This window comes from Octopus sinensis, linkage group LG2, assembly GCF_006345805.1.
Source record: "Octopus sinensis linkage group LG2, ASM634580v1, whole genome shotgun sequence".
In the NCBI taxonomy this organism is placed as follows: Eukaryota; Metazoa; Mollusca; class Cephalopoda; order Octopoda; family Octopodidae; genus Octopus; species Octopus sinensis.
In genome coordinates, this window is record NC_042998.1 from 171725393 (window position 1) to 171752274 (window position 26882).

Below are 26882 nucleotides of genomic sequence, written 5' to 3' on the forward strand. Positions count from 1 at the left end.
ACTGACATGGAGAAAGCCTTTGACAGAGTCCTCCGATCCCTTATCTGGTGGTCAATGAGGAAACTAGGGATAGATGAATGGTTAGTGAGAACTGTGCAAGCCATGTACATGGACGCTGTCGGTAAGGTGAGGGTTGTCAACAAGTACAGTGAAAAATTCCGGATAGAGGTAGGGGTCCACCAAGGTTCAGTCCTCAGCCCCCTCCTATTTATCATAGTCTTCCAAGCAATATGATGCCATTGATTGAATGCAAAGTACATAAACTAAAAAATGATTACCAAAGCAGTGAAAGTGAATTCACTACTAGCTTGAAATATTCTACATTAACAGGTGAAGTAAATGTAGTGTTTAGGTGTAAACAAAATAAAGTCAAGTTGACTGAAGCAATGGAATGTGTGTGTGAGGGTTGTTATACTAAAATCATAATGCTATTTAGTTTTTGATATTTGTAGATTTTTCTGTTCAAATTCTACACAAGTCAGCTTTCCTATTCATTCCTCTGGCATTGATAAAATAAAGAGCCAGTAATATATTGGGTTGATTCAACTGGCAACACTATTCATGTACAAAAATTGGTCTTGTGTTTATGTAAGAAATAATAGTAGATAGTAATGAACACTATAGAGAAAAAGGTAATCAAGCCAGTTTTTATTCTTGTTTGAAGCCAATTCATTTCACTTATGCTGTTAAAGACCTTGAGAAAAGCATAAAAACCCTCTAATCTGACTTTATTTCTCTATAAATATGTATCCTACAGCTCAAGTATAAATCAATGAAAATGATAAAGAGACTTTTGGCAGAATCCATAATATCTAGAATACAACAGCTGAAGAGTCAATTGTTTTTAATTCCATTGCCAACAGTCACTGTATTGGCAAAGCTAAGTAAATATTAGTCCACCTAGCTGAAAAATAGAAATCATAGAGATGTACTGATCATTGTTTAATTAGCACATGATGTTGAGCTGAAATTCTAAAACAGGCAACAGGAAATCAGTCCAATTTCTGGTATAAAGATATTTAAGTTTAAGCAGTGCCCCGATAACCTAACATTTTATTCAAAGTGCATCTAATGTGTATTTCCTACTATTTTCCTTTGCATTTATTATTAGTTACATGTCATTTATGAACAAAAGACAGAAGCATTTTTAAGGGAAATAATGTAGATATTAATTGAACTTCTATCAATGATTTAAGACTTCTCTAAGATACATAGGTAAATACTCCTGCATTCATGCCCAAAATGTTTAACCATCTCTCCAAATAATATTTGATTTTTCAATTATAATATTTCATGATATCCTGTACTGAAGGAAAGTGATTCCACCTTCATCTTTATCATTTTATCATTTTATTTTGATGTTAAATGAAACTTAGTTATTTATCAAAAATGAAACACATTTATCAAATTTAGAGGGTACTATATTAAGTGTGATGTACACCAAAGTTGATTTATATTTCTTACTCTTACTTCTGTACATTAATGATCTACTTGTTGTCATTTCTTATCACACACATGCAGCAATTTTGCAGATGATGTCAACTTTCAATCCTCTTTGATTTTCCACACTCAGGTATCATCCACATTTCATGTTAGATATATGTTGCTTCCATGAACAGAGAACTCAAAAACATTCTGTAATGAAGTCATGGTAACTTTGTCTCCTTCAAAAACTCAAAAACATGATCACTACACATGTCAAAGTGTCTTGCAGTATATTCTCCCAATGCATGAATAATATGCAACTAAGTCTCACAAATCACTGCAAATGCTTGATAGACAATTTCTGACAATGTTTTTTAGTAACATCACATATATAACACAGCAATAACTGTATTGTAAAAATTAAACTTCTTCAGAGCCAGATACTACATCACCATTACCAGTTTCTGAATTTCACCTTAAATGAATTTTAGAATACTGTTCACATATTTAGGAAGGTATAACTACAACATACGGATGACTACAAGCATTGGCTCCAGACATGCTGTTTATTTGTACATATTCCCTATCACAATTACAACAACTCACTCCTTTGGACTAGAGAGATGAATAGACCACCTCACTAGCCTACTCAATCCATCTGTTTCTCTTCATTTTGTCATCCTTACTGTGTTTCACTGAGCAAAATCCCACACTAAATATTTTGTCCAATCATTCCTTCTCAAAGCAGAAAATTGTGAATATACTTTTCTACTTGCAGATGTTAAAAGTACAAAAGAACAAACTGAACTTTTGTATTCAAACTGAACTGCATCACAGTCATCAGTCTTGGAAAGGCTTATAAAGGTCATGATCACAATTCTTCCCATCTGACAAATTAATACAAATTAAGACATCTAATATAAATTATGTACATTTTTTATTCATTATTGTTTACTTTTTAAATTTTGATTATCAAAATGTTGCTATTAATTTATCAAAATATTATGTAAATTTACATCATATGGAAGTTGCAATGTGGGACAGGTGTTCCAAGCGAGATCCAGACACTGAACATCAATTTGACCAGCCAAATATGTTAGATAGTGTTGTTCTTGCCTCCCCTGAATTGCACCAGCAGGGTCTAAGAGAAGATTCTGATAATGGGACAAAGCAAGAGCTCATTGGCAACATGTGAAGCTTGTACTGTAAAAGTACTTGTTATTGATAGCTAGACAGATGAGAACTGATCACTCAACAAAAGCGCAAATATTAAAATTAGCAATGATATTCATAAATCAGAATGCTATCCATGAAAGATTGATTAAGTATTTGATTTGCTGGATCAGTTTGAAGCTTTATATTTTGAGGCTCAAATGAAGAAATATTGAGGTATTAAGAATAAATGAATCGTATTCACTGACATGGCTTGCATAATACTTGGTCCAATTTTGACTACTGCTCAGCAACAGTATTATAGTTTATAGCTACATAAGAGGTAACATTAGCTGTCAATACGATTTCAAGAATAGAACCTCTAGAAAGAAATTATAATTTGATTGCATCATTTCACAACAATAATAATAATAATAATAATAATAATAATAATAATAATAATAATAGTAATAAATAATAATGATAATAATAATAACAATAATACTCATTTGTAAATTGGTGGGTTTTCTTTAACGATAAAAATAAAATAAAAAGTAAAATGTCTGGAAAAAGGTTATAGAGACCCTAATTCAGTCACCACCCGTTTATCAATAAGTGAGTGAAAAAAAAAATTATTATATGTACACAAATGCTAATACAATCCCACATTCAGATCAACGTAATACAAAACCACTTTTTTCCCTGCCTTTCTCTCCCTTTCATTCGCTCCAATTTACCCGAGCAAACATGAACATGTATCATAATTTTGTATGTCTGCATATGTACATGGCAATATTTATAATTCTTAGGTTAGCAATACGATTTGGTTGTCACAAACACAGATTGATAAGCAAACATTTCTCGTTCCCGAAGACCTACATAGACAGAAACCATATAACTTGTCCCTGGAGTTAATTTGTCAATAGTTTCTGTGAACACTTTTTGTTTATTTGCTACTTTACAAAACAATTTTGCCAATTTTTTTCTTGATGCAACTGCAATGCACTGTGGTTGTACCTTTCTATTGGCTCTGATTTCGGGAATTATTTTAGGAATTTTACTTTTGTATACACAATAGCGTTGAGTCTTTTCTGTAGCATTCCAAGAAATTGTCACTTGGTTGCAGAGGGTAGAGTTGCTTAAAACTGTTATTTTTGCATTATGTGGAAGTCTAGGAACATCAATATGTGAAGAACTGTCTTGCAATAATAATGTAAGGGATTGCTGCAGTCCATGATTTTTTTTGTCTCGAGATACACGAATCTGGTAATTTCCAGCTTCAAGATCTTTCAAGACAAGTTTTCTAAAAAATGTTATGCTACTGCGTATAACTTTTGTTTTTTGCTTACTTTTAGTAACACGTATTTTCATGACATCACCACAGGCTTGCAAAAATAGATTCAATGCCTTAACATTTCGTGAAAGACTAAAATATAATTTTGGTATTTTTCTCCGTTTGATTACTAGTGTTTGCACTTTATTTTCTTTCACTACAAAACGTTTTTTCTTGTTTCGTTTAAGCTTAACTTGTACACCGGCGTAACTGATTGACATATTAGAAGTGGAGTTAATAGCAAACACATTGATAAAGTACTTTCGACCTGGTTTGCCTTTTTTAAATGTATAAGAAAGTTTACTTCCAACGCAATCATAAAAAATATGCCCTTTTGGAGCTGAACGAATAGGCTTTGCTGATTTTCTTAAAAGCCTTTTTTTCTTTTCTTCTTTAAATCCAAACCCAGTGTGAGGTGGAAGAGTGGGTTTTGCATCACCATGGAAATGTGCTAAAACTCCACAGTTGGTATAAAATTGTCTTTTCCGACTAAAAGATACACAGTACTTGATTTTATTGGTAGATGATAAACTTGGTTTCCATGTGACACTGACATCTTTTGCTGCTTTCATGGTTATGTTAAGATGGTTGTCTGCTGGTGGCAAGGGGAAAATGCTGTCAATATCAGGAGTAGTTGTGACATAGACTCTTGCATAAGTTTCAGAAGTTATTGCTTCTAATTCAACTATATAAAGACCCTTGCGTCCTTCCTTCTCTTGGTAGGTATTACTAGCATCTCCCGAAAAGTTTTGAAGAGCAAGAGACTGTGATACTGGTGTGCCTGCAGATTCAAACTGTGCTGCAATTGGCAGGGTAAAAAGAACAGAAAAAAATTACTTTGATTATCAGCATACACAAAAAATTCTTCTACATACACAAAATTATTCAATTTGATTAACCATAATTATAAGTATTACGAATAATAATAATAACAATAATAATAATAATGATAATAATAATAATAATAATAATAATAATAATAATAATAATAATAATAATTATTATTATTATTATTATTATTATTATTATTATTATTATTATATTATTATTATTAAAGGCTATAACAAAGGATATACAAATAGAAATTAGAGAAATAAATAAATAGTAAATAAATAGAATCCCCAATAGCAGGGCAATCCTTTTAGGTTAATGCAGAGTAAACCTCATAAAAAGATACGGGTTACTCTGCCATTCCCAAGGCATGGGTAATGCCATCTTCCAGTTTCTTTTCTCCTACTTAGAAAGGCATACTCAGAGTAGATCCATTCAGTCTCACCACTCTTATCTACCTTTTGATAAACACAATAAAAGCAGCACTTCCCTCTCTACCCTCACCTTCCTCTTCAGATGATATTTGAAGAAATTGATGAGTGCTCGACCAGGTAGGAAAGTGTCTGCTTTCAAACCTTTCAGATGGATTCACCACACAACCTCTTTTGCCACAGTCACTAAGCAGAGGAAAATCTGCCTCTCTTTTCTGCCAAAGCAAGGTGGTGCTTTGGTCTTCATTACATACTCAGTGGGCAGCTGGATTTGTCTTACATAAGACAGCAACTGCTCAACACAAACCCACAAGTCTCTAATGCACAGACACTGAATAATTGCATGCATCTCAGGCAGGTTTGGCTGTTGGCACTTCCATGCCTGAAGAGCTTATCTCAAACAGACAATGCCCCCAGTAAAGTGGTTGGCATTAGGAAGGGTATCCAGTCATAAAAAAACATGTCAAAGCAGACACTGGAGTGTCTTGCAGTCCTTGGATACATTAGATCCTGTCAAATCATCCAACCCATGCCAGTATGGAACATGAGTGTTAAATGATGATGATCTGTCTTTTAAATTAAATTATAATTTATTGTTATTTTACTCCATGTCTGCCATGATGCCGAAGACCTGTGATTGGAGATGCTCAAACCATGATCATGTCCATGTTTTCAGGCACAATGTACTTCGGACTACATTATCAATGTACTATTCCTTTTCAAAGATGGTAGGGATTGATTTCTTGTAGGTTGTGAGATTACACAAAGGTTTTCATATTAGCTTTTTTTTCTTTTGTTTTTCCAGTGGCAGGAATATTAACCCTTTCGTTACTGTATTTCTGTTGAGATGCTCCGTGTTTCTTTCAATTACTTTAAATATAACAAAGAATTTAGTAAAATAACTTAGTTATGATTAAGCTAGTTTTAGGAGCATAAATTGTGACTAAGGTTTGGTGGAAGATTTCAATTCAGAACTTATGAAAACAAGACATTTGTACTACAGAGCCAGAGCCGGTTTCAGCCGGGTTGGTAATGAAAGGGTTAAGAGCATAGATTAAGAAATAATAACATTCCTTAAAACTTATATTTCAAATTTTTCAATTAAATTTATCAGAAAGTGTAGCTTGCATGTTGGAAAGAGTGTAATAATTTAGCAGAAAGCATTACCATGCATACACCCTCTCCCACACATGCACACAAATTCATGGGTTTTAATGTTAAATTAATATTGACCATTTAGCATTCAGATTATCCTGCAAAATGTAATGCTTATTTATTCATATTGTTTTTAATTAAGCATGCATTATCTTGTAACTTTGAGAGTTTATTTTTAGAATGACAATACAGCGCAGATAGCAAAGGCTAGATCTGAACATAAAACAGGTAGAATATTTTGGACAGATATGGTTGCTTTGAATGCTAAGCAACAAGGGCAGTTATGTTTTTCTATACATAATATCAAATAAAAACTTACAATTAGAATGTAATCTTTTAAATATAACCCTCCAGTTTATGTCTGATGCACACGGTGTTACAGTTATGGATAATCTTGAATCAGCTGTTTCTTTCAAGAATGCAAATCTGCAATGTAACAAAACAAAAATAATGTAAAAACAACAATTTACTTTTAAAATGTGATACTTAGAAGCTATTGCACACCTGTTTGTAAGGAATGGTAGAATTTTCAGAAAGAGTAGTGTTCAGGAAAGGAATTTTTTTTTCTGCATAATTAATTAAAGTACCTTACAAAAAGATGATAGCATTATATAATAAATGTTTGGGATATTTAGTTTCTTTACCTCAATGTTCAAATCTTTCATTTTTATGCTTTATCCATTTGGAGTTTATAAGGCAAGTATTCAGATCAAATCAACTGATAACTTCTCTTCCCAGCATATTCAAAACTCTTTTGTCAATGTAAAGAAATCAGCTGAAAGCTAATTGAATCATTAACAACCTTTTCCTACACTTTGAATTCTATCCTCTCCTTACTAGCCAACAGTAAAGCCCAATCTATTGGGCTTTCTAAAATACTCAATCTACTGGACATTTACAAGATATCTGGTGAAAGCAGATTTGTTGTCCTTGACATCAAGAAGGCATTTGGCTATGCCTAACATGTGACTTTGTTGGCAGATCACACCATTGTGATGATAAAGTACTATTTGAGAACTCAATCAACACACAAATCTGATGTGCTCCAAAGTTAGGTTTTGTTCCCCAGTTTTTTCTTCCCAAATATCAAAAACCTGTTTGCCATCATGTTGAACTATGCTCATTCCTATACATCCAAGAACCATATACAAGTAACCCAAACACCTCACACCAAGCTTGCTCAGAATTCATGAAAAGACACCTGAAAAACATCTTCAGTGAGGACTAGCTAATCTTGTCTTCTCCAACAGCACAAGGTCATACTCACTATACATATCATATCTCAACTCACCCTGAGCTGAGATATAATGTTGATATATATATATATATATATGTCATCAAATCACATACCCTGACAATAATACTTAAATGGTCTTCCAAACACCATCATTTGCTCTGTTTTCAAATGGTACAAATAATACAAGTGGTAACGTAACTTCATTTCCATTCTAAACAAAAAAAAATCAATGTACCTACATTGGACGAACCAAAAGCACTTGCATCAAGCTTCAAATCATCCGACAATGAAAATATTTCAAAGCCAAACAAGGTTGATCTTCTTCAGAGCATGTATAGAGAACATTCTTCTTTAAAGAGCTGAATTCTGGACTATGAAGAGAGAGCTTCAAGATTGTCTTGATGGTATGAACATCAAATTTCCCCTGAAGGCTCAAAACATCTCATGGTATGAGTACAAGACCAAAGTGGAGATTATGGATTCATTCCACACTATACTGTTGTTGTTGAATGCAGAGTAAGTTTTACTAGTTACTACTATAGTTCTGGAAAGAAGACTATATCAGATGTTATATTTTGGTAATTATATTTTGGTAATATACCCTAATAGAGGATGAAGACCCCTCATCTACACTGATATTATTGGCAGAGACACAGAAAATGAAACCAAGTTCCACTAATGGCAGAGATTCCTGTTATGGTTTGTGAAACATATCTCAGTTGTGGCTGCATAAATAACAGCACATAACTAAGCAAACTAAAACATCTCTTCTCTGGGCATTATCTTCTGTTCCTCAGACACAGTAACCACAATCACTTTGGGAAACAATCATTGTAGCAGAACTGCAACTGTTATTTTCTGATGGATTTCATCTTGTCCATATTTGCTGTAGCTGTTACCAGAATCTGTTGGCATACATGACTGGACTGGATAAAGGTAAAATTCTAATTTATTCAGACTGTCAGCTGCACAATATATGGGTGAATACATGGTATAGCCTGGATGATAGATCTGTGGCTTCCAGCCTGTTATATTATAGGACTGCACAGTATCAGAATTGACTTGAGGCTACACTACCACCACCATCACTACCACCGCCACCGCCACAGTCACCACCGTTACCGCCACTGTCACTGCTGCTATCGCCACCACCACCACTACTGCCACAACAACAACATGAACAAAAAGGAAAACAGAAAAATCTGTTGAATTGGAAGTTGACACTGTCTACAGCAACCATCAGAATATGTGTGAATGCTTGCATATGTGTGTGTGTTTTCAAATGCTTTTATGCACCTGTATCTTCATCTGTGTGTGTAAGTGTGTTTCGTTTATTTAAAATCTGTCTGTAAAATTTTAGAAGGAAAAAATGCTTCTGTGATACAAACTTTGTCTTTCATTTTCAGTATGATATTAAATGATATCAAAAACCAAAAAACTAAAGTAAAAGAAAAATAATAAAAGAATAAAAAAACTGAAGAGGATTTAATTCCTCTACATGTAATTTAAAAAAAAAAAGAGAATGAAGTGTGTGAGAAAATATTTGCCATTTACTAGAATATATTTTCTCAGCTAACAAATCCTACTTTAGGAATTCAGGACACTTAATTCAGTTTATATTACTAACCTGTTCTTATAGCTAGCTACCTCCTGTTCTCAATTTTCAAAGGATTTGAAAGCATAACAAAAGATAAATGAACATCTATTTCATCACTTACTTTGAACTGTTTCAAGCTGACCTGGCTTGGCTCTCTAAAATGTAATTTGAAAAATATCTCCTTTAAGGAAACCTATTCAAGTGACTTTAGAACACACCTACTTCATTTTCGTTTTCCTGATTTTGTCTGGTTAGAGAGGAAGAAATTTGATGCTAAGCTCAGATGTTTATGTGTCTGAACTCCATACCATTCAGCTTTATGGTGAGCTTTTTGTAGCAGACTAACCCATGCACAAATACATACATGAAAAACCATGGAAATGATAAATAATTAAATAGATAAATACATGTTTAATTTCAATAGCAAATTTAAAAAATAACAAAAGAAAAACCCCACAAAACAGGGAAAAGCTTGTAGCCAACAGTGAGAATATGACAAATGAACAATCAAAAATATTTGCTGTAGGTATATCCTCTTCTTTCAATTATAATTTTATGTTAACTAAAACTGCAATATTCATTTACTATTTCAATTAATTCCTAGAATACATTTTGTTTTCCATTACTCTTTTACTTGTTTCAGTCATTTGACTGTGACCATGCTGGAGCACTGCCTTCAGTTGAGCAAATCGACCCCAGGACTTATTCTTTGTAAGCCTAGCACTTATTCTATTGGTCTCTTTTGGCGAACTGCTAAGTTACTGGGATGTAAACACACAAGCATCAGTTGTCAAGCGATGTTGGGAGGACAAACACAGACACACAAACACACACACACACACATATATATATATATACATATATACGACGAGCTTCTTTCAGTTTCTACACACAAGGCTTTGGTCGGCCCGAGGCTATAGTAGAAGACACTTGCCCAAGGTGCTACGTGGTGGGACTGAACCTGGAAGCATGTGGTTGGTAAGCAAGCTACTTACCACACAGCCATGACTATGATTCCACTTGGTTCAACAGGTCTTCACAAGCACAGCATATTGCCCAATGATTGAAGGATGCTTTTAAATGGGCCAGTTATGCAACACTGACATTGGCTACACCTATGATCTCACTTGGCTTGCCAGGTCTTCTCAAGCACAACATATCTCCAAAGGTCTCGGTTGCTTGTCATTGCCTCTGTGAGGCCTAACGCTTGAAGGTTGTCCTTCATCACCTCATCCCATGTTTTCCTGGGTCTATCTCTTCCACAGGTTCCCTCCACTGTTAGGGTGTGACACTTCTTCACACAGCTGTCCTCACCCATATGCAACATATGACCATAACAGAGTAGTCATCTCTCTTGCACACCACATTTGAAGCATTTTACAAATGCATTTCTGGTGCTTGTTTTATGAGCCCTAGATTAGTGGATCTCAACTGCAGTCCACATGACCTTTGGGGGGGGGGTCCATATAAGATTTTGGTGTTAAAATTTATGTACAATAAATTGGCTTTATTTCTACAATAGACAAAATGTTTTAACAATTTTTTAATACAATTCCTAATAATATTTAATTATAAAAATATAATATGATTTTTGAAAATATTGAATGGGTATGAAGGTCCAGTAGAGTAAAATAGGAATGAAAGGGGTCCATAGGCAAAAAATGTTTGAGAACTACTGCCCTAGATGAAAAGCTAAGTCATATCTAGTTTGATGTAAGGTCAAAATGTAAAAGCATAAATCTAAATAATATGAGGCATTTAGTACAGTGACTTACTATTTCTGAGAACTACTGAGGATTTGTCACCCTTACTGAAATAAATTTCTTTCGGTACCTGCATTACCTACTAGCACTTATGCTGGTGGCATGTGAAAAACATTCGAGCGAGGTTGTTGCCAGTGCCGCTGGACTGGCTCCTGTGTAGGTGGCACATAAAAACACCATTTGAGTGTGGCCGTTGCCAGTACTGCCTGACTGGCTCTCATGCCAGTGGCACATAAAAGCACCCACTACACTCTCAGAGTGGTTGGCGTTAGGAAGGGCATTCAGCTGTAGAAACTCTGCCAGATCAGATTGGGGTCTGGTACAGCCATCTGGTTCACCAGTCCTCAGTCAAATCGTCTAACCCATGATAGCATGGAAAGCGGACATTAAATGATGATGATGATGAGGGGGACAGAATGCTGAAAGATCAAGTCTATTTCAATAGGATGCAACATGTATCTACCAATTAATATAGTATATTTCTGAAAATTTATTACCCTTGTTCAAAACAAATAGCTAGGAAACATCACTGATGATATGTCCATCATCATCATCATCATCATCATCATCACCATCATTTAACATCCAGCTTTCCATGCTTGCATTGACCAAGTGGAGTTTCTATGGCCAGATACCCTTCCTTTACTCCTAACTCTCACCTATTTTCAAGTAAGGTAATATTTCCCATGGTCAGACATGTTTTTTGCAGAAGACTGGAAACAAACAACATTGCTTTTATGACTGTGATGCTCATTTATAACAATCATATGATGTCAAGACAAGGATATACAAGCACACACACACATGGTGGGCTTCTTTCAGATTCTGTCAACTGCTTTAGTTAGCCTGGGATTACAGTAGAAGTTTCTTACCCAAGGTGCCACAAAGTGGAACTGTACCCTAGACCACAAGGTTGTGAAGCAAGCATTTCAACAACTCAAGTACACCTGTGCTTCATTAATGAAGATAGGATAGCTTGTTGCTAAAATGCTGGTTGTGAACTGCTTGCAGGGAATAGCAACAACAGTGTATCCATTTCTGAAACAGCTGTAAGGAACAAGCTGTACAACTTCTTCCTTCTCTTTCAGTTTGGATTTTATCAATGATGACCTGCCTTTACTCATTATGTAATATAATGCTATGGACTTACCTGATACTTACTCTGGGGATATACCAGCATATACTACAACCATTATGAACATTCCTGAATCAATTTCTTGTAATATAAATTCTTTAAAGCGTTCTTTATTTTATGTAAGTTTTATAAATATATAAATGTCATAACCTGACCAGACACAAATTACTTGACCATCTATTTTTTATTTTACACACACACACAACACACACACACACACACACACACACACGAAGTGAATCATAAATAAGTTATGTGTAAAACAAATTTAGGTAATAAACTTGATATTGCAGTACTCACAAATTCTTTGTACTTTTGTAAATATATATATTTTTTACAACTCGTTCTGGAATCATGCGAGTGTCAAAAAATATTTCTGGTCGATCTTTGCTCAGCCTTTTTCCATCGTTATTTGGAGTTTTGTGAGAATAACCATGTTCAAGAAGAGTCAATAAAGTGAAAAAGCCAACTATTGAGTAAGTGTAATCAATTTTGTTTCGTATTTCCATCATCATCCTAAAATATAAAAAGAAAGAATTTATGAGAGAAACCACATTATCTCTTTCTGTAGTAAGAAAAGCTGCTTATTAATTAGTTGTATGTAACTTTTTCTATAAGTAAGCAATTATTGACCCTTTAGCATTTAAACTGGCCTTATCTGACCAAAATATTCTCTCTGTTGTATGTACAAACAAACCAGATCCAGGTGCTGCCGCCTACCCTCAAATGTCATTCAAAGAATAAAACAGTCATATGGAATAATGCATGATTAATTCAAAACAATGCATATGAATAAGCATTACATTTGACAGAGTAATCTGAATGCTAAAGGGTTAAAGTCTACACTGTCTAGATAATTCTTAAAGATTATAATTTTAATATACTTTTTTTTAATCAAAATGTGGTTTTCAAATTTCTGTTATCACTGAAAATTTCAACTAGAGAAAACTAATTCACTGTATGATAGTGTTTTTTGAACACTACTAGATTCTGTCTTTGTCTTTTTCTTTCTCTTATACACATCATGATGCTACTTTCTATTGACATATCACGAAAAAACATTTTTCCAAATTATAAGTTTAATCCAGCATCATCCAAAATAAGTTGACTTCAGTATCCTTTCATATTAATTGGGTGCTTTTAAAGAAATAGAAAGCTGAAGTAAAGAAGTGGTTTTAATTATACCAAATATAAACTTACATATATATAATGACATTGATATTGCTTTATCTTTTTTAATACTTCAACAGGTAGTGAGCCATTAGTATAACAGAGTATTACAAAGGAGTTTGCCATCACATAGAATCAAGAAAATATATGACAGAATGAATTACTGTTGTTATCTTCTTTACATCTACTAGAAGATTTATGCTTGATACTCTAAACTACAGAAATACTAATCTACTTATGCAATTTACAATTGCAAACCATACCTAACCAAAGTACCTATTTACAGCTAGTTGTAATACTTTACTTACAAGACAAGTCTGCTTCATCATACCTATGATCACAGGTGTTTAGGCCATAACCATTCTGTCTTTTTATACAGCCACAGCTATATTATCCATTGTGTCTTTGCTATATTTAATATGGATGTGATTTCCATGAACACATAATAGTTCCCACTTAGTCCTGCTTATAGCTGTTTTGGATGACTGAAAATGAAGATTCCCTGTCAGAAACAGTGCAGAACAAGAAACAGTTTTTCATGAGAAAGGGGAGGAAATCATGACTTATGAATTATTATAAACCACCACCTTGATCTCTGTAAGCAACCAGCTAGAAGTCAGTGGCTTGGTGTGGCTCTTTCATAAGCATAAGTTAGCTGGGACACTTTTCATTAATTGGTAGGGAAGAAAATACAGAATGATGTGCTAAATGACAGAGTAGCTTTGCAAAGAGTAACCTACAGGGCTGGAATCCTGTCTCATCTGATAGTGAGCCTAGTCTTTGTTATGAAACCTTTTTTACCTATACTCTTTGGCTTGCAGTGGCTCTATGAAGGATAGAATGCTGTTGGAAGCAGTACATTGAGATACTAGGTTATTCCTAAATCAAAATCTGGTCTGAATGCCTCCTAAAGATACTCTACAAGTGGGAGAGGGTGTTAAGCCAACCACTTATGTTAGGTCTCTGCCACCCATCATCATCATCATCAGTGTAAAACAGAATATTCTTTATAATAATACTGTATGAATTCTAGTTTTAGTATAAGTACTCAATATTCCTGTATGTTGTGAGAAGCAGTTAAAAGAGTTGGTGACAGGAAGGGCATCCAACTGTAAACTCTGTTTTAGAAAACCTATGCAACCCATGTCAATATGGAAGAGAGAACACAAAAGGACAATGATGATGATGATTAATGACTTAAAGCAGGAAGCACAGTACTTACCTAGGCCCTTTTTGGGGGCTTCTTAGACTTGTGGGAAGAAGTACACATACATACACACATACACACCATCATCATCATCATCACTGTTCTTTTATGTTCCCTTTCTATTCTGAAAGGGTTGGACAGACATTCCTGCTTTTCTAAATAGGCTGAGGAGTGATATCACACTCACAAGTTTCATTTTGATGTGATTTTCCTTGACTGGATGTCCTTCCAAACATCAACTATTTTACAGAATGTACTAGGTGCACTTTTCTTTAATTTGGAGGGAGGGCACCAACGCTAAGGAAGTTGTTATGTTTTCAACAAGATCAACCCCTGGATTTAACAGAGTGTACTGAATTACTTTATTATGGTATCAGCACCAAAGAAAACAGGGGTAAAAGAATGATGGATAGAAAGATGAAAAATGGATGTCAATACCAAATGCACAGTGGGTAGTATTGGTAAAGTGTTTGAAGTACATCTAGCCCTTAAGGATATGCTTCAAGATGGTGAGAGTGTGAGGAATGACAAGGATGAGAAAGGGAGGAGCAGAGTATTGGAGAGGCTAGTGGACTGATAGAAGAAGAGGTCAGATCGGTCCTGTGACATTCCTAGATACAGAAAGCAGCAGAGCCAGCAACAAAGGTAGATTTTGGAGTCTCCTGTTGCAATAGTATCAGTATTCATGCCACCAGCTACAGCTGTGGGGATAGCTAAAAGGATCTCCTCATCTTCAATCCTAAAAACCAACAATCAAGAAGTCATCAACCAGAATGCCAAGGAATTCCTTATCAGTAGAGTCATTCTCATTGTCTTGCATGAAAAGATGAAATCAAATGAAAACAGGTAATAAACAGGGGATAAACTACAGAGGACAGTGGAAAAAGAAAAGAAAATAGGCCCCAGAAAAGTGGGGGAAAAATCTATGAAGAAAGTGAAAAATACATTCCCTAACAATGAATATAAAACTTTTTCATATATTCATTTTACTATTTTCATTGCATAAATCCTGTTATACAGATTCTCCAGCACCTGTGTGTCCATATCAGTATATTTGTTTCATCAGTATTTTCATTACACTAATAACTTTAATTTTTATCATACTTTTTCCAACCCATGCCAACTTGAAAAATGGACATTAAATGACGATGATGATGATGATTTTTATTCTACTGTCAAAAATTTAGAGAAATGTTAGCTGAAACATTTGACAAAAGGGAGGAGATAGAGATGTACTGGACAGAGGACAACTAGAAGTCCTTATGGGAAAACTCACTAAGGAATGCCATGAAAATCTGTGTGATATGGTAGCGGAACAGTGAGGTAGAAGAAATAAAAGCTAAGAGACAGGCTTGAAACACTGAAATAATGCTTCTAGTCTTTTCATGTCAGTTTCTTTGTATCATGCTTCCTGTACAAGAGGAGAAACTGAAAGTAAGATATTTGTCAATGTTCCAGAGCAAGAGAAGTAGAAGGGTGAGGTGATCATGTTTGCAAGATGTGGAGTATTCAGACAGTTAGAGTTAGAAGTGTGTATGGATGGGTACTGGCACACATGTACTTAGGGATTTTGAAACAAAAATTTATGGAAGTGAAACTGTGAAAGATTACTAAAGGAGTAGAATGCATGGAAGAAAGAAGGTTTTGCCAATATTGATCCAACAGAGGGAGCAGCTATTATAATAGAAAGTAACATGACAGATAAGCAATTGAGGATATAAAAGCAAAGAAAACCCCTAGTCTGTTAGGAATAACTATAGAGATGATGTTTGAAATACCATGTCTAGTAGTATGTGGCATGGTCACTGTGTAGTCACTCTCATTGTAAAGTAAGGTATCATACCCAATAACTGGTGTGACAGTATCATAGTTACAAAGGCCTTAGGGAGAAGTAATTCCAAAAATATCAAATAGCTAGACAAGGTCATGAAAGTTAGAACACTTAATAACAGAAAGAGTCAACAAAAGTGATATGCTGTTCAATTTTGTGGAAGGAACACAAAACTACTGTTGCTCTCTTAGTAAGGCAACTGTAACAGAAGTATCTAGATAAAAGTGAATTAATGTATTCAGCATTCATTGACCTAGAGAAAACCTTTGATTGGGTCCCTTGCTCTGTGAGCTGAGGTGTTGCTGAAATAGCTAGGAGTGGACAAATGACATGAGAGAGCCATGTAAGCTATGTACAGAGTAGCTATCATTAAGGTGAGAATTAGCAATGAACAATACACCAAATTAAGTGTGCACATAGGGGTCCACTAGTGCTCAGTTATTTGTCCCCTACTGTTCATTATGATCCTTCAAGCTATGACAGAGGAGTTTAAGATGGGATATCTGTGGCAACTTCTATATGTTGATGACCTCTTCTAGTAACTGAATTTGTTGTAGAATTAGAAAGGAAATTCCAGGTATGAAAGCAAAACCTGGAACCACAAAAGAGCACAGGATAACTTCAAAAATGTTTCTCTTTAATTTCTATTTTTTTTTGCTTAATAAGCTAGAAAAATTATGTAACAAGCACTCACCTTATTTGATTTAACTCCAAATACAATAAAACAGAAAAAGCCATCTAAAGTTTAAAAAATAAAGCATATAAGGTAATCCATAACTGAAAAGATGTCTTGACAAAATTCAAATATCATAATAATAATAGTAATAATAATAATAATAATGATGATGATGATAATGGTTTCAAATTTTGGCCAGCAGTTTTTGAGGAGAAGAAGTTGATTATGACTACTTCAGTTCCAGACTGGTACTATTTTTTTTATTGACCCCAAAGGGATGGAAGACAACATTGACCTTTTAAGAATTTGAAATCAAAATGTAAAGACATACAAGATGTCGCTAAGCATTTAGCCTGACATGCTAACAGTTCCACCAGTCCACTGCCTTAATAATAGCAATAATAATAATAATAATAATAATAATAATAATAATAATAATGATAATAATGATAATGATAATAATAATAATAATAATAATAATAATAATAATGAGCAAGCACCATAGTCATGTATTGAGAGGAATTCTTTGGGGTTTGAATAATTAACCTGTGGAAAAAGTGGTGCATTTTGTTCATCATCCTTAAACAAACCTTATTCAGAGACCTTTTGAGTGGGATGGACAACTCAAAAATAAAAAAAAACTTCTATCTGGGCCCCCACCTGCAAGGTCATGTGCTGTTTATCTTGATATGAGATCACCATGTTGCGCATACCATCAAAGAGACACTGGGGTAAAATATACGCAGCCCATTATACCCATCATGACTACCCATCTGATAAGGGTACACTAGGCACATGCATAATCAACCATATGTGTACAACATGGTGATCTCATATCAAGATAAACAGCACACGACCTTGCAGGTGGGGCCCAGTTAGAATTTTCTTCTGGTTGAGTAACCCATCATGCTCAAAGGATCTCTGAATAAGGGTTGTTTAAGGATGTTGAACGGAACACCCATGTTTCCAGAGGTGAATGCACTGCTTTCTCACTCAATAATGATAATAACAACAACAACAACAACTCAATAATAATAATAATCTAAATGTAGGGCTACAGGATGCCATGATAAAACAATGGTAAGAAAAGCACCTGCATGGTCAGTTCTGGAAATAGCTGAAAAGAGTGGAAATAAATCGAGAAGCAGAGACCCCAACACTAACCCTAACCCCACCAGAAACCCACAAAGCATATCATGAAGCAATAAAAGACTACAGCCTATATGGAAATGGGGAAATAAGAAACAATTGAGTCAAGAGAGAATATAACCACAGGTATGACGGAGTTAAGACTCACATAACAAGTTATGCCAGCATTATGAAATACCAACATTAAAGAAATAGTACTGATACACCAGAAAATATTTCAGCAAATGAGAAAGCAATCATACTCTGGGATATAGATACATAGACAGACTGTGAGATCAAAGCTAATTGACCAGATATTGTTATCAAGGACAGAAGGAAAAGAAATGCCTTATATTTGAAGTATATTAACAGATGAAAAAATAGATTATTCCATTTACAAGGATCTGGAAATAGAGATACTTTCCTGTCAATAAAGGAAAAAAACCTGAAACCATCCCTACAATAACATGCATCTTGAAATGAACAAAATTATAATAAATATGCAAATACATAATTATAATACCAGGACTTATCATTATGTACAACATACAGAAAGAAGCACCTCAAGGCACAATGCTTATTACTCAGAATGATTTTAATACAACATAAAAAACAAAATATAAAAATGCAACAGAACACTCTACATACGGCTGTGTTGAGTAGAGTTTGAAACATGCATTAGCAATAAAACTATGATTAATGATAATAATAATAATAATAATAATAATAATAATGATAATAATGCCTTAATGCAGTACCCGGCACTGGTTGTCATGGCTTCTGATCTTAACTGAGTGGAAGTGTTATCATGTACATTGTTTTGTCTTGGTATAGAAAGATGGGCTACAGTAAATATTCGGCTGAATACCACAAATTTGCTTGCCAGTTGCTTGACCATAACCAGTTGAGCATGTCCCTTAGTGGCTGACGATATGTGCATCTCTGATCACAAGCAGAAGTAGTTGGCAATCACCATAGTCATATGTTGAGAGGAATTTTTGGGGGTTTGAATAATTAACCCATGGAAAAGTGGAGTGTTTTGCTCATCATCCTTAAACAAGCCTTATTCAGGGACCTTTTGAGTGGGATGGACAACTCAAAATGAAGAAAATTCTATCTGGGTCCCCACCTGCAAGGTCATGTGCTGTTTATCTTGATATGAGATCACCATGTTGTGCACATATGGTTGTGATGCATGTGCCTGGTGTACCCTTATCAGACGGGTAGTCATGATAGGTATATTGGGTTTTGTATATTTGTAGCCCAGTGTCACTTTGACGGCAAGCACTGCTTTTTCATTCATTCATTCATTATCATTATCATTATTATTATTATTATTAATAATAATAATAATAATAATAATAATGATAATAATAATAATAATAAACAATGATAATAATGATTTCTTTTATTGGGTACAAGGACCCAAAACATGGAGGACAATATAAAAAAAAATTATTAAAACATGTGGGGTTAATATCAATCAAGGAGAGATACTACCACATTAAAGGATATAACGGAGGATATATAAACAGAAGTTAGAGAAATAAACAATTAATAAACAAATAGAATCCTCAAAAGTGGGGCAGTCCACTTAGGGGAATCCAGGGTAAATCCCAGATTACTCTGCCATCTCCAAGGTATGGGAAAGTTCCATCTTCCAGTTTCTTTCCTCCTGCTTAGAAAAGCATACTCAGAATAGATTCATTCAGTCTCACCAGTCTTACCATTGTCAACCACCTTTTGATAAACACACTAGAAGGCAGCACCTCCCTCTCTGCCCTCACCTTCCTCTTTAAATGATATCTGAAGAAATTGATGAGGGCTTGACCAGATAGGAATGTGCCTGTCTTCAAACCTTTCGGATGGGTCCACCTCACAACCTCTTTTGCCACAGCCATTAATTTATTACTATTGTTATTATTATTATTATTATTATTATTATTGTTGTTATCATTATTTTTTTCTACTATAGGCATAAGGCCTGAAATTTTGGGGAAGGGGGCTAGTCAATTATAGCAACCCCAGTATTTGACTGGTACTTATTTTATTGATTCTGAAAGGACAAACTCAGTGAAATTGAAACTCAGAATGTAAGGAATCAGAAGAAATACTGCTCAGCATTTTGTCTGTCATGGTAATGATTCTGTTAGCTTGTTGCCTTAATAATAATAATAATAATAATAATAATAATAATAATAATAATAATAATAATAATAATAATAATAATAATAATAATCCTTTCTGCTAAAGGCACAAGATTTGAAATTTTTGGAGAGGGCACTAGTCATGTGCCTGATTGTGATATGTGTTGCATGTACCATTATCAGACAGGTAGTAATGATGGGTATACTGGGCTTCGTATATTTTACCCCAGTGTCACTGCTCTCTCACTCAATAATAATAATAATCTAGCAGTTTGATGAGAGGGCTTAGACAACACCCACAACTGCAGTACTAACACCTACAACTGCAGTACTAACACCTACAACTCCTCAGAAGGAAGAGAAGCAAATGTGACATTAGGCAAAATTTGAACTGAGAACATAAAGAACTAGAAGAAATACTACAAGTTGCTTTTTCCACCACTCTAACAATTCTGACCAATAATAATTAAAAATACAAGTCTGCTCTATGAAGCCGGTAGGGAGAGGTAGCTTTCATTAATATACCTCTGACCCAATAGATTGGATTCAAGGCTAATATATCACAGATAACTTTTCCCATAGGTGTTGGTACTTTTCTCTGACAGCTTGTTATTCAGAGGCATAACGAGTATCATGTGCAAGCCATGGACACAATGTAATACTGGTTATAGGATATAAAACTATCAACTCATTGATGAACAAGTGATGAACATCTATCAACTGTACCTTGATGAAATGGCAGAGTTGCTACAGGGTAGGGTTAAAATGCCTTGTGATATTTCTCCTGACTCTATGTGCCCTGTGTTCCAATCCTGTCAACTTTGCTTTCATTCTTGAGGGTTGATGAAATAAAGTATCCATCCAGAGCACTGGATTGGCTGGATTGTTAGAGTGTTGTTCTTGGATGGTGAGCTTAATCCATTACTAGAACTACTTAATTCTTGGGTGCCTTCAGTAAAGTACATTCTGTTGTAAGCATTCTGTTTAGGTCTCTGGTTTGAGAAGTTCTCTTCTTCTCATCAGTTTCAGAGATCTGGAAAAAATGAAGGGTCATGGAAAGCATATTGCCCCTTCTCTGGGGTTGATAAAATAAGTACTGGTCTATTTAATAACACCAGGAGTGATGCCATCAAGTATTCTCTATTAGATGGCACCTCAGCACGGCAAGAGTCCATTGACTGAAACCAGTAATAGAATAAAAAAACCTGGACATTTGCTGGAATTTGTGTTTTATAACTTCTCATTCAACAGAAATACATCTAAAGAGGTAAGTGATGTACTAGTGAGGACCCAACTCCATTTAAGTTGTTCTCTTGAAAGGATTTGAAGTCAATATGTGAACAGTACTCCTCCTAGATATGACAATAAGATGCACTGATACAGTATCTATTTATATCTTTGTGGATTAGCCAGGAAAGCTAAGTATGTTAACAGACATAAAATGCTAGTGAAGGAAAGTGAACCACCAACCCTTTGGTATACACATGAAAAATACCTAATAAAGTTGCCAGTTGTGTCCTTAACATATTCATTGTTTGCTTCCAATTGAACTTGTTTTTATTTTTTCTTTACAAAGCACAAAACTATTTTAATATGGTACCAGTAAAGGACCCTCAGAATGTTATAAATATTTTCTTTGTTAATACAGATGACAGTTTCATTTCTGAATATAACATAGACCTATTTTTATTTTCTAATCCTACATTCATCGTTTTATATCTTACAATACTTTTTTCTATTACTTTCATATGTCTTCTTGCTGCTTCATAGTGTTTTCTATTTATTTTAATGTAGATTATTTTCAAAGAAGATATTTTACTGTTTTATATTTGAAGTTTGAGCAGCAGCTACTTTTGCAAAACACTCAAAGAAACTATGTGATTAGAATTCCTAGGACCATTTCACGATCATGTTGTTCTGTTCTTATTTTTATTGCAAAACAAAACAAATCAACTACAACTACTAACCACAACAAAAACTTGAGTAAATATTTTAGCTGACAAATACTAAATATAAAGCCATACATATTTTAGCATATCTATGGACATATGGATCAAGCACATTAACAATAATATTATTGGTTAGAATACTTCTTAGTATTCTAGTATATAAACTGACATAAAAGAAATCTGTATGTAGTGAGAATTTGTTACATATATGGTATATGCCATTAAGTCAGGGCTACCCCTGATTATACTGCAGAAAAAGTAGAATTTTTAAAACTGCAATCTCCCCATACACTTTTTCAGGCTCTACACATCCTAACTCTCTGTTCTCTGTTTCCACTTCTATTCTCCTTCTTGTAACTTCAAGGTCAATCCTGACACTGTTTTATCTCTCATTTCAGCTCCACCCTGGTCACTCACTCTCACTTTTCTATTATGTGAGTAACCATGTAAGCTCCTCTACAGCAAGAAATATGCTTAGTTCTGACACTCTTCTTTATGCTGATATATTATATATATATATGTATCAGCATATTATATATATACCGATGCCTTCAGCTTAGAAACAAAAAAAATATAGCTTAGCCAGAGGAGAAATGGCAGCCCCCATGAACAACTTCTTACAGAACTTTTGACATCAAGGTATGGAAACGAAAGACAAAGATCCTTACTCATAGGTTATTATGGTAGGAAGCAACTCATCTACATGTCTAGTTTTTCTTGAATTAGAAACCTGGTTCAAATGCTTGCAACAGAGCCGATATGCTAAATGTATCCAAGGTCCACATGGAGATGTTAAACTAGGTGACACTGTGATATAATAGAAAACATGGTTGACACAGTGGAATCAAACCTGAAGCCATCTGATTGTGAAGTGTACTTTTTAACTACATGCTCATACTTGTACTCAATGAAAATATTTATAATCCATTTCATTGCCTTAGTTTATACCAAGTTAACTTTATCATAAGTGCCAGAAATAGTCTTTCAAGGTGATACCCCAGTATGGCTACAATCTAATGACTGAGACCAGTAAAAGACTAAATGAATGTCATCATCACCATTTTCATTGTTTTAACGTCCACTTTTCCATGCTTGCATAGGTTGAATAGAGTTTATTGAAGCAGATTTTCTATGGCTTAATGCCTTTCCTGTCACCAACTCTCTCCTGTTTCAAAGTAAGGTAATATTTCTCCATAGTGAAACATGCTTATGCAGGATATTGGAAATTAATGACACTGCTTTTGACAGTGACATTCATTTACAGTTGACACAATGCCAAGACAAGAAGACACTCAGATGTATACACATACATACATCTCTCTCTCTCTTTCTCTCCACACACACACACACACAGTGGGCTTCTTTCAGTTTCCATCAACCAAATCCACTCAGAAGGTTTTGGTTGGCCTGAGGCTACAGTAGAAGATACTTGTTCAAGGTGTCATGAAATTGTACCCATAACCACGTGGCTGGGAAACAAACTTCTCAACCACATAGCCACACCATTCATATATACTTGACACAGCAGTTGTGGGCTGAAAGAGGCTTTGTGGAAGGCCCTGCACCTCATGGCTGGACATGATTAAGGAAGATTTCTAGAGGCTCAATGTCCCCTTGGAGGATGCAGAGTGGCTGGCATGTGACCACCAGTGATGGAGAGCACTGGTGGACCTGGTCAACTCTACACATGATGATGTCTCTTGGAACATTAACCTGGGATGACCCCCCCAACCCCATCTTTCTCTCTCTCCACACACACAATGGGCTTCTTTCAGTTTCCATTAACTAAATCCATTCAGAAGGTTTTGGTTGGCCTGAGGCTACAGTAAAAGATACTTGTTCAAGGTGCCATGAAATTGTACCCATATGCATGAAAAATCCACTGGAAGATAAACAGTAAGTAATTTACACAAAGCTGGGCAGAGTTTGAATTTTAGAGCTAAATGCAGGTATTGCCAGTTCATTAGTACAAAAAAAAATTATGCTTTAAAGACTCACTTGTTTATGTTGATATAACATATTATCTATAGACAATTCCTGTATGTATGAAAGGGAATGTATTTTATAACAATAGTTTTAAGCAAATGGATCAAAATACCACTTTACTTCATGTTCTTGCTTGATGGGGCTGGGGGTCATCCCAGGTTATTGTGTTCCAAGAGACATCATTATGTGTAGAGCTGACCAGGTCCACCAGTGCTCTCCATCACTGGCAGTCCCATGCCAGCCACTCTGCATCCTCCAAGGTGACATTGAGCCTCTAGAGATCTTCCTTAATCATGTCCAGCCATGAGGTGCAGGGCCTGCCACAAAGCCTCTTTCTGCCCACAACTGCTGTGTCAAGTGAGAGTAAAGCCATGGTATTTTCAGTGGGTGCAAGTACGACTTACCAATTAATTTGAGCTGTAGGGATATTAAACACAGGTCATAAATTCAAACTTTACCCTAGGCAGTGCATTATATTCCAGAGAATATTTATGGTTTACCAACAGCCTGAGAACCCCTTCGGTCACGACACTGACCATGGGATTGCACCTAGAAAGTTACCCTCCCAGGCCCAAGTCCAAGCAAGGTTGTTTATGGAAGACCAGCAGTCACCCATGCATACCGGCCTCCCCTCTCCATGCCACCAGTGTTATCCAAGGGAAAGGCAACAGCCGATACAACTTGGCACCTGTGACGTCGCAACTCATTTCTACAGCTGAGTGAACTGGACCAACATGAAATAAAGTGTCTTGCTCAAGAACACAACACACAGCCCGGTCTGGGATTCGAGCTCACAACCTCATGAGCGTAAGCTCGACGCTCTAACCACTGAGCCATGTCCCTTCACTACCAACAGCAATATGTGGTTAATATAAGAAAAGACATTCAGTTAAAAAGACAATTACTTTGTCACAAAAGAAACCAAAAAAACATTTAACCCGCATTACAGTTGAAAAATATTTATAAAACAGCAACAAAATATAAATAAACAACTAAATAATGAATGCCTACTTATATAGATATGGGTCTGCAACAGGCAAGCTATTATATCAAGCATGGCTGCAAGCTAAGTTGAATTGTATCTAATGAGATAATGTAAGCAATATGATCCAGGGGTTGAATATTTAAGCACTCCCTCTTAGCAAAAATAGACAAAAAAAGTTTATATTCTTTTTACTTAGATTCCAGTTGTAAGTCCCATAACCCCTTGGATCAGACATAAATTTATAACACCATATGTAGCGTATTTAAAATAAGTCACTCTGTTGCAGCTCATCTTTTCCCCAAGATATAACCGTAGCAGGAGAGGAATTTAGCAGTTCAATAAATATAGCTTGATAAAATAATTATCAGATTGAAATTAGTGGCCTATATGATCAATTAAACCCTTGAAGCATGTGCCCTGCCATGGCTATAATCAACTAACTGAAACTACTAAAAGAATAAAAGAACATACACATATAGACATATATGGAATACATATATGCAAACACACAGATAAATAAATAAATCATCATCATCATCATCATCATCATCATTTAATATCTGTCCTCTATGCTAGATTGAGTTTGAAGGTTTGACAGGATACAATATACTGGAGGACAGCAGCAAGTGTTCCAATGTCCATTATAGCATGGTCTCTATGGCTGGATACCATTCCTAATGCCAACCACTTCACAGAGTGTAATGGGTACTTTTTCATGACACTGGCATAAGTGAGATTGCCAAATTATTCTCAAGATAAAAAAAAGCAAAGCAAAACCCTCAACTTAGTGGGGTTGCAATAGAGGTGTTTTATGCCAGGTGTTGGAAGACTAAAGTATGATAGAGGGACAGGTGAATATGGCTTGCTATAGAGGAGGTGCATGGCTACCTTGTATTATATATGGGTGGGAGTAACTGGAATGAAGACAATGATGGTGGTGATGAGTTGTCGGAGCAAATTCTAAAGATACAAGAAAGTGAGTATCTGAGAGAATAAAGATGGAGAATTGGGAAGGGTGGGTGGATAAGTTTATTAGAGAGTAAGAAGAGAGTGACAGTTAGAGATGGGTGCAGAGGTGAATGTAATAACTGGAACCAAAGTGAAGTTGTGGTTGATGGTGGGTGGGGTGGGAGTGGGGGAGAAACAGTAGGCAATGATGAAAAAAATACAAATGACTCAAGAAAGAAGAGTGGAGAGCAGCAGAATAATAAACTTGTAGATAGATGAGAAAATATGTAGATGATGTGCAGGGTGGGAGAGAAGGGGAGGCAAGAGAGAGAGAGAGGGGGGGGAGAGATGTACAATGAAGATGGATGTCAGGTATATATGGGTGGCTATACTAAGCGGGACAAAAATGGATGAGGAGGCTGTGGATAGCAGACATTGGCAATTCTAAAATGTATTGCAAGCAGACACAGAAAGGGATGATTTGAGGAAAATAAAGTGAGAAAGGACGACACTCATATATATACACACGTTATAAATATAACAGAATCATATCCTATATATATATATATATATATATATATATATAAATTAGAATGTAGAGTAAACTTCCATTAAAGACCAATCAAAAATTTTGTGGTGATTGATTTCTTTGTTGATTTATTAGTATCCCTTTGACTAATTCCCATTTGTTCATGTGACCTAATATACTATCTTTCCTCATGGCCTCATACTCCTCACTTTGCTCTGTGTAATCTCATATAAATATATACCTCATTGGGCCCAATCTCACTTCAAC

General features: G+C 35.2%; 1 protein-coding gene across 6 annotated transcripts in view; it reads right to left on the reverse strand.

Moving 5' to 3' along the window:
• Window positions 1–2345: 2345 nt before the first annotated feature.
• Window positions 2346–26882, reverse strand: part of LOC115230501 (protein NDNF-like) — a 181769-nt gene continuing 157232 nt past the window's right edge. For 2 of the 6 annotated variants that reach the window (XM_029800666.2, XM_036500425.1), the window contains 4 exons: window positions 16962–17005; window positions 12360–12575; window positions 6647–6753; window positions 2346–4709 (listed from right to left, as the gene is read on the reverse strand). In XM_029800666.2, the coding sequence (XP_029656526.1) occupies window positions 3388–4709; window positions 6647–6753; window positions 12360–12575; window positions 16962–17005 (1689 nt within the window). In that variant the 3' untranslated portion in view covers window positions 2346–3387. Of the gene's footprint in view, window positions 4710–6646; window positions 6754–12359; window positions 12577–14517; window positions 14533–16961; window positions 17007–26882 lie in introns of those variants that run through there. The other 4 variants (XM_036500424.1, XM_029800679.2, XM_036500426.1 and 1 more) reach the window with 4 other exon arrangements.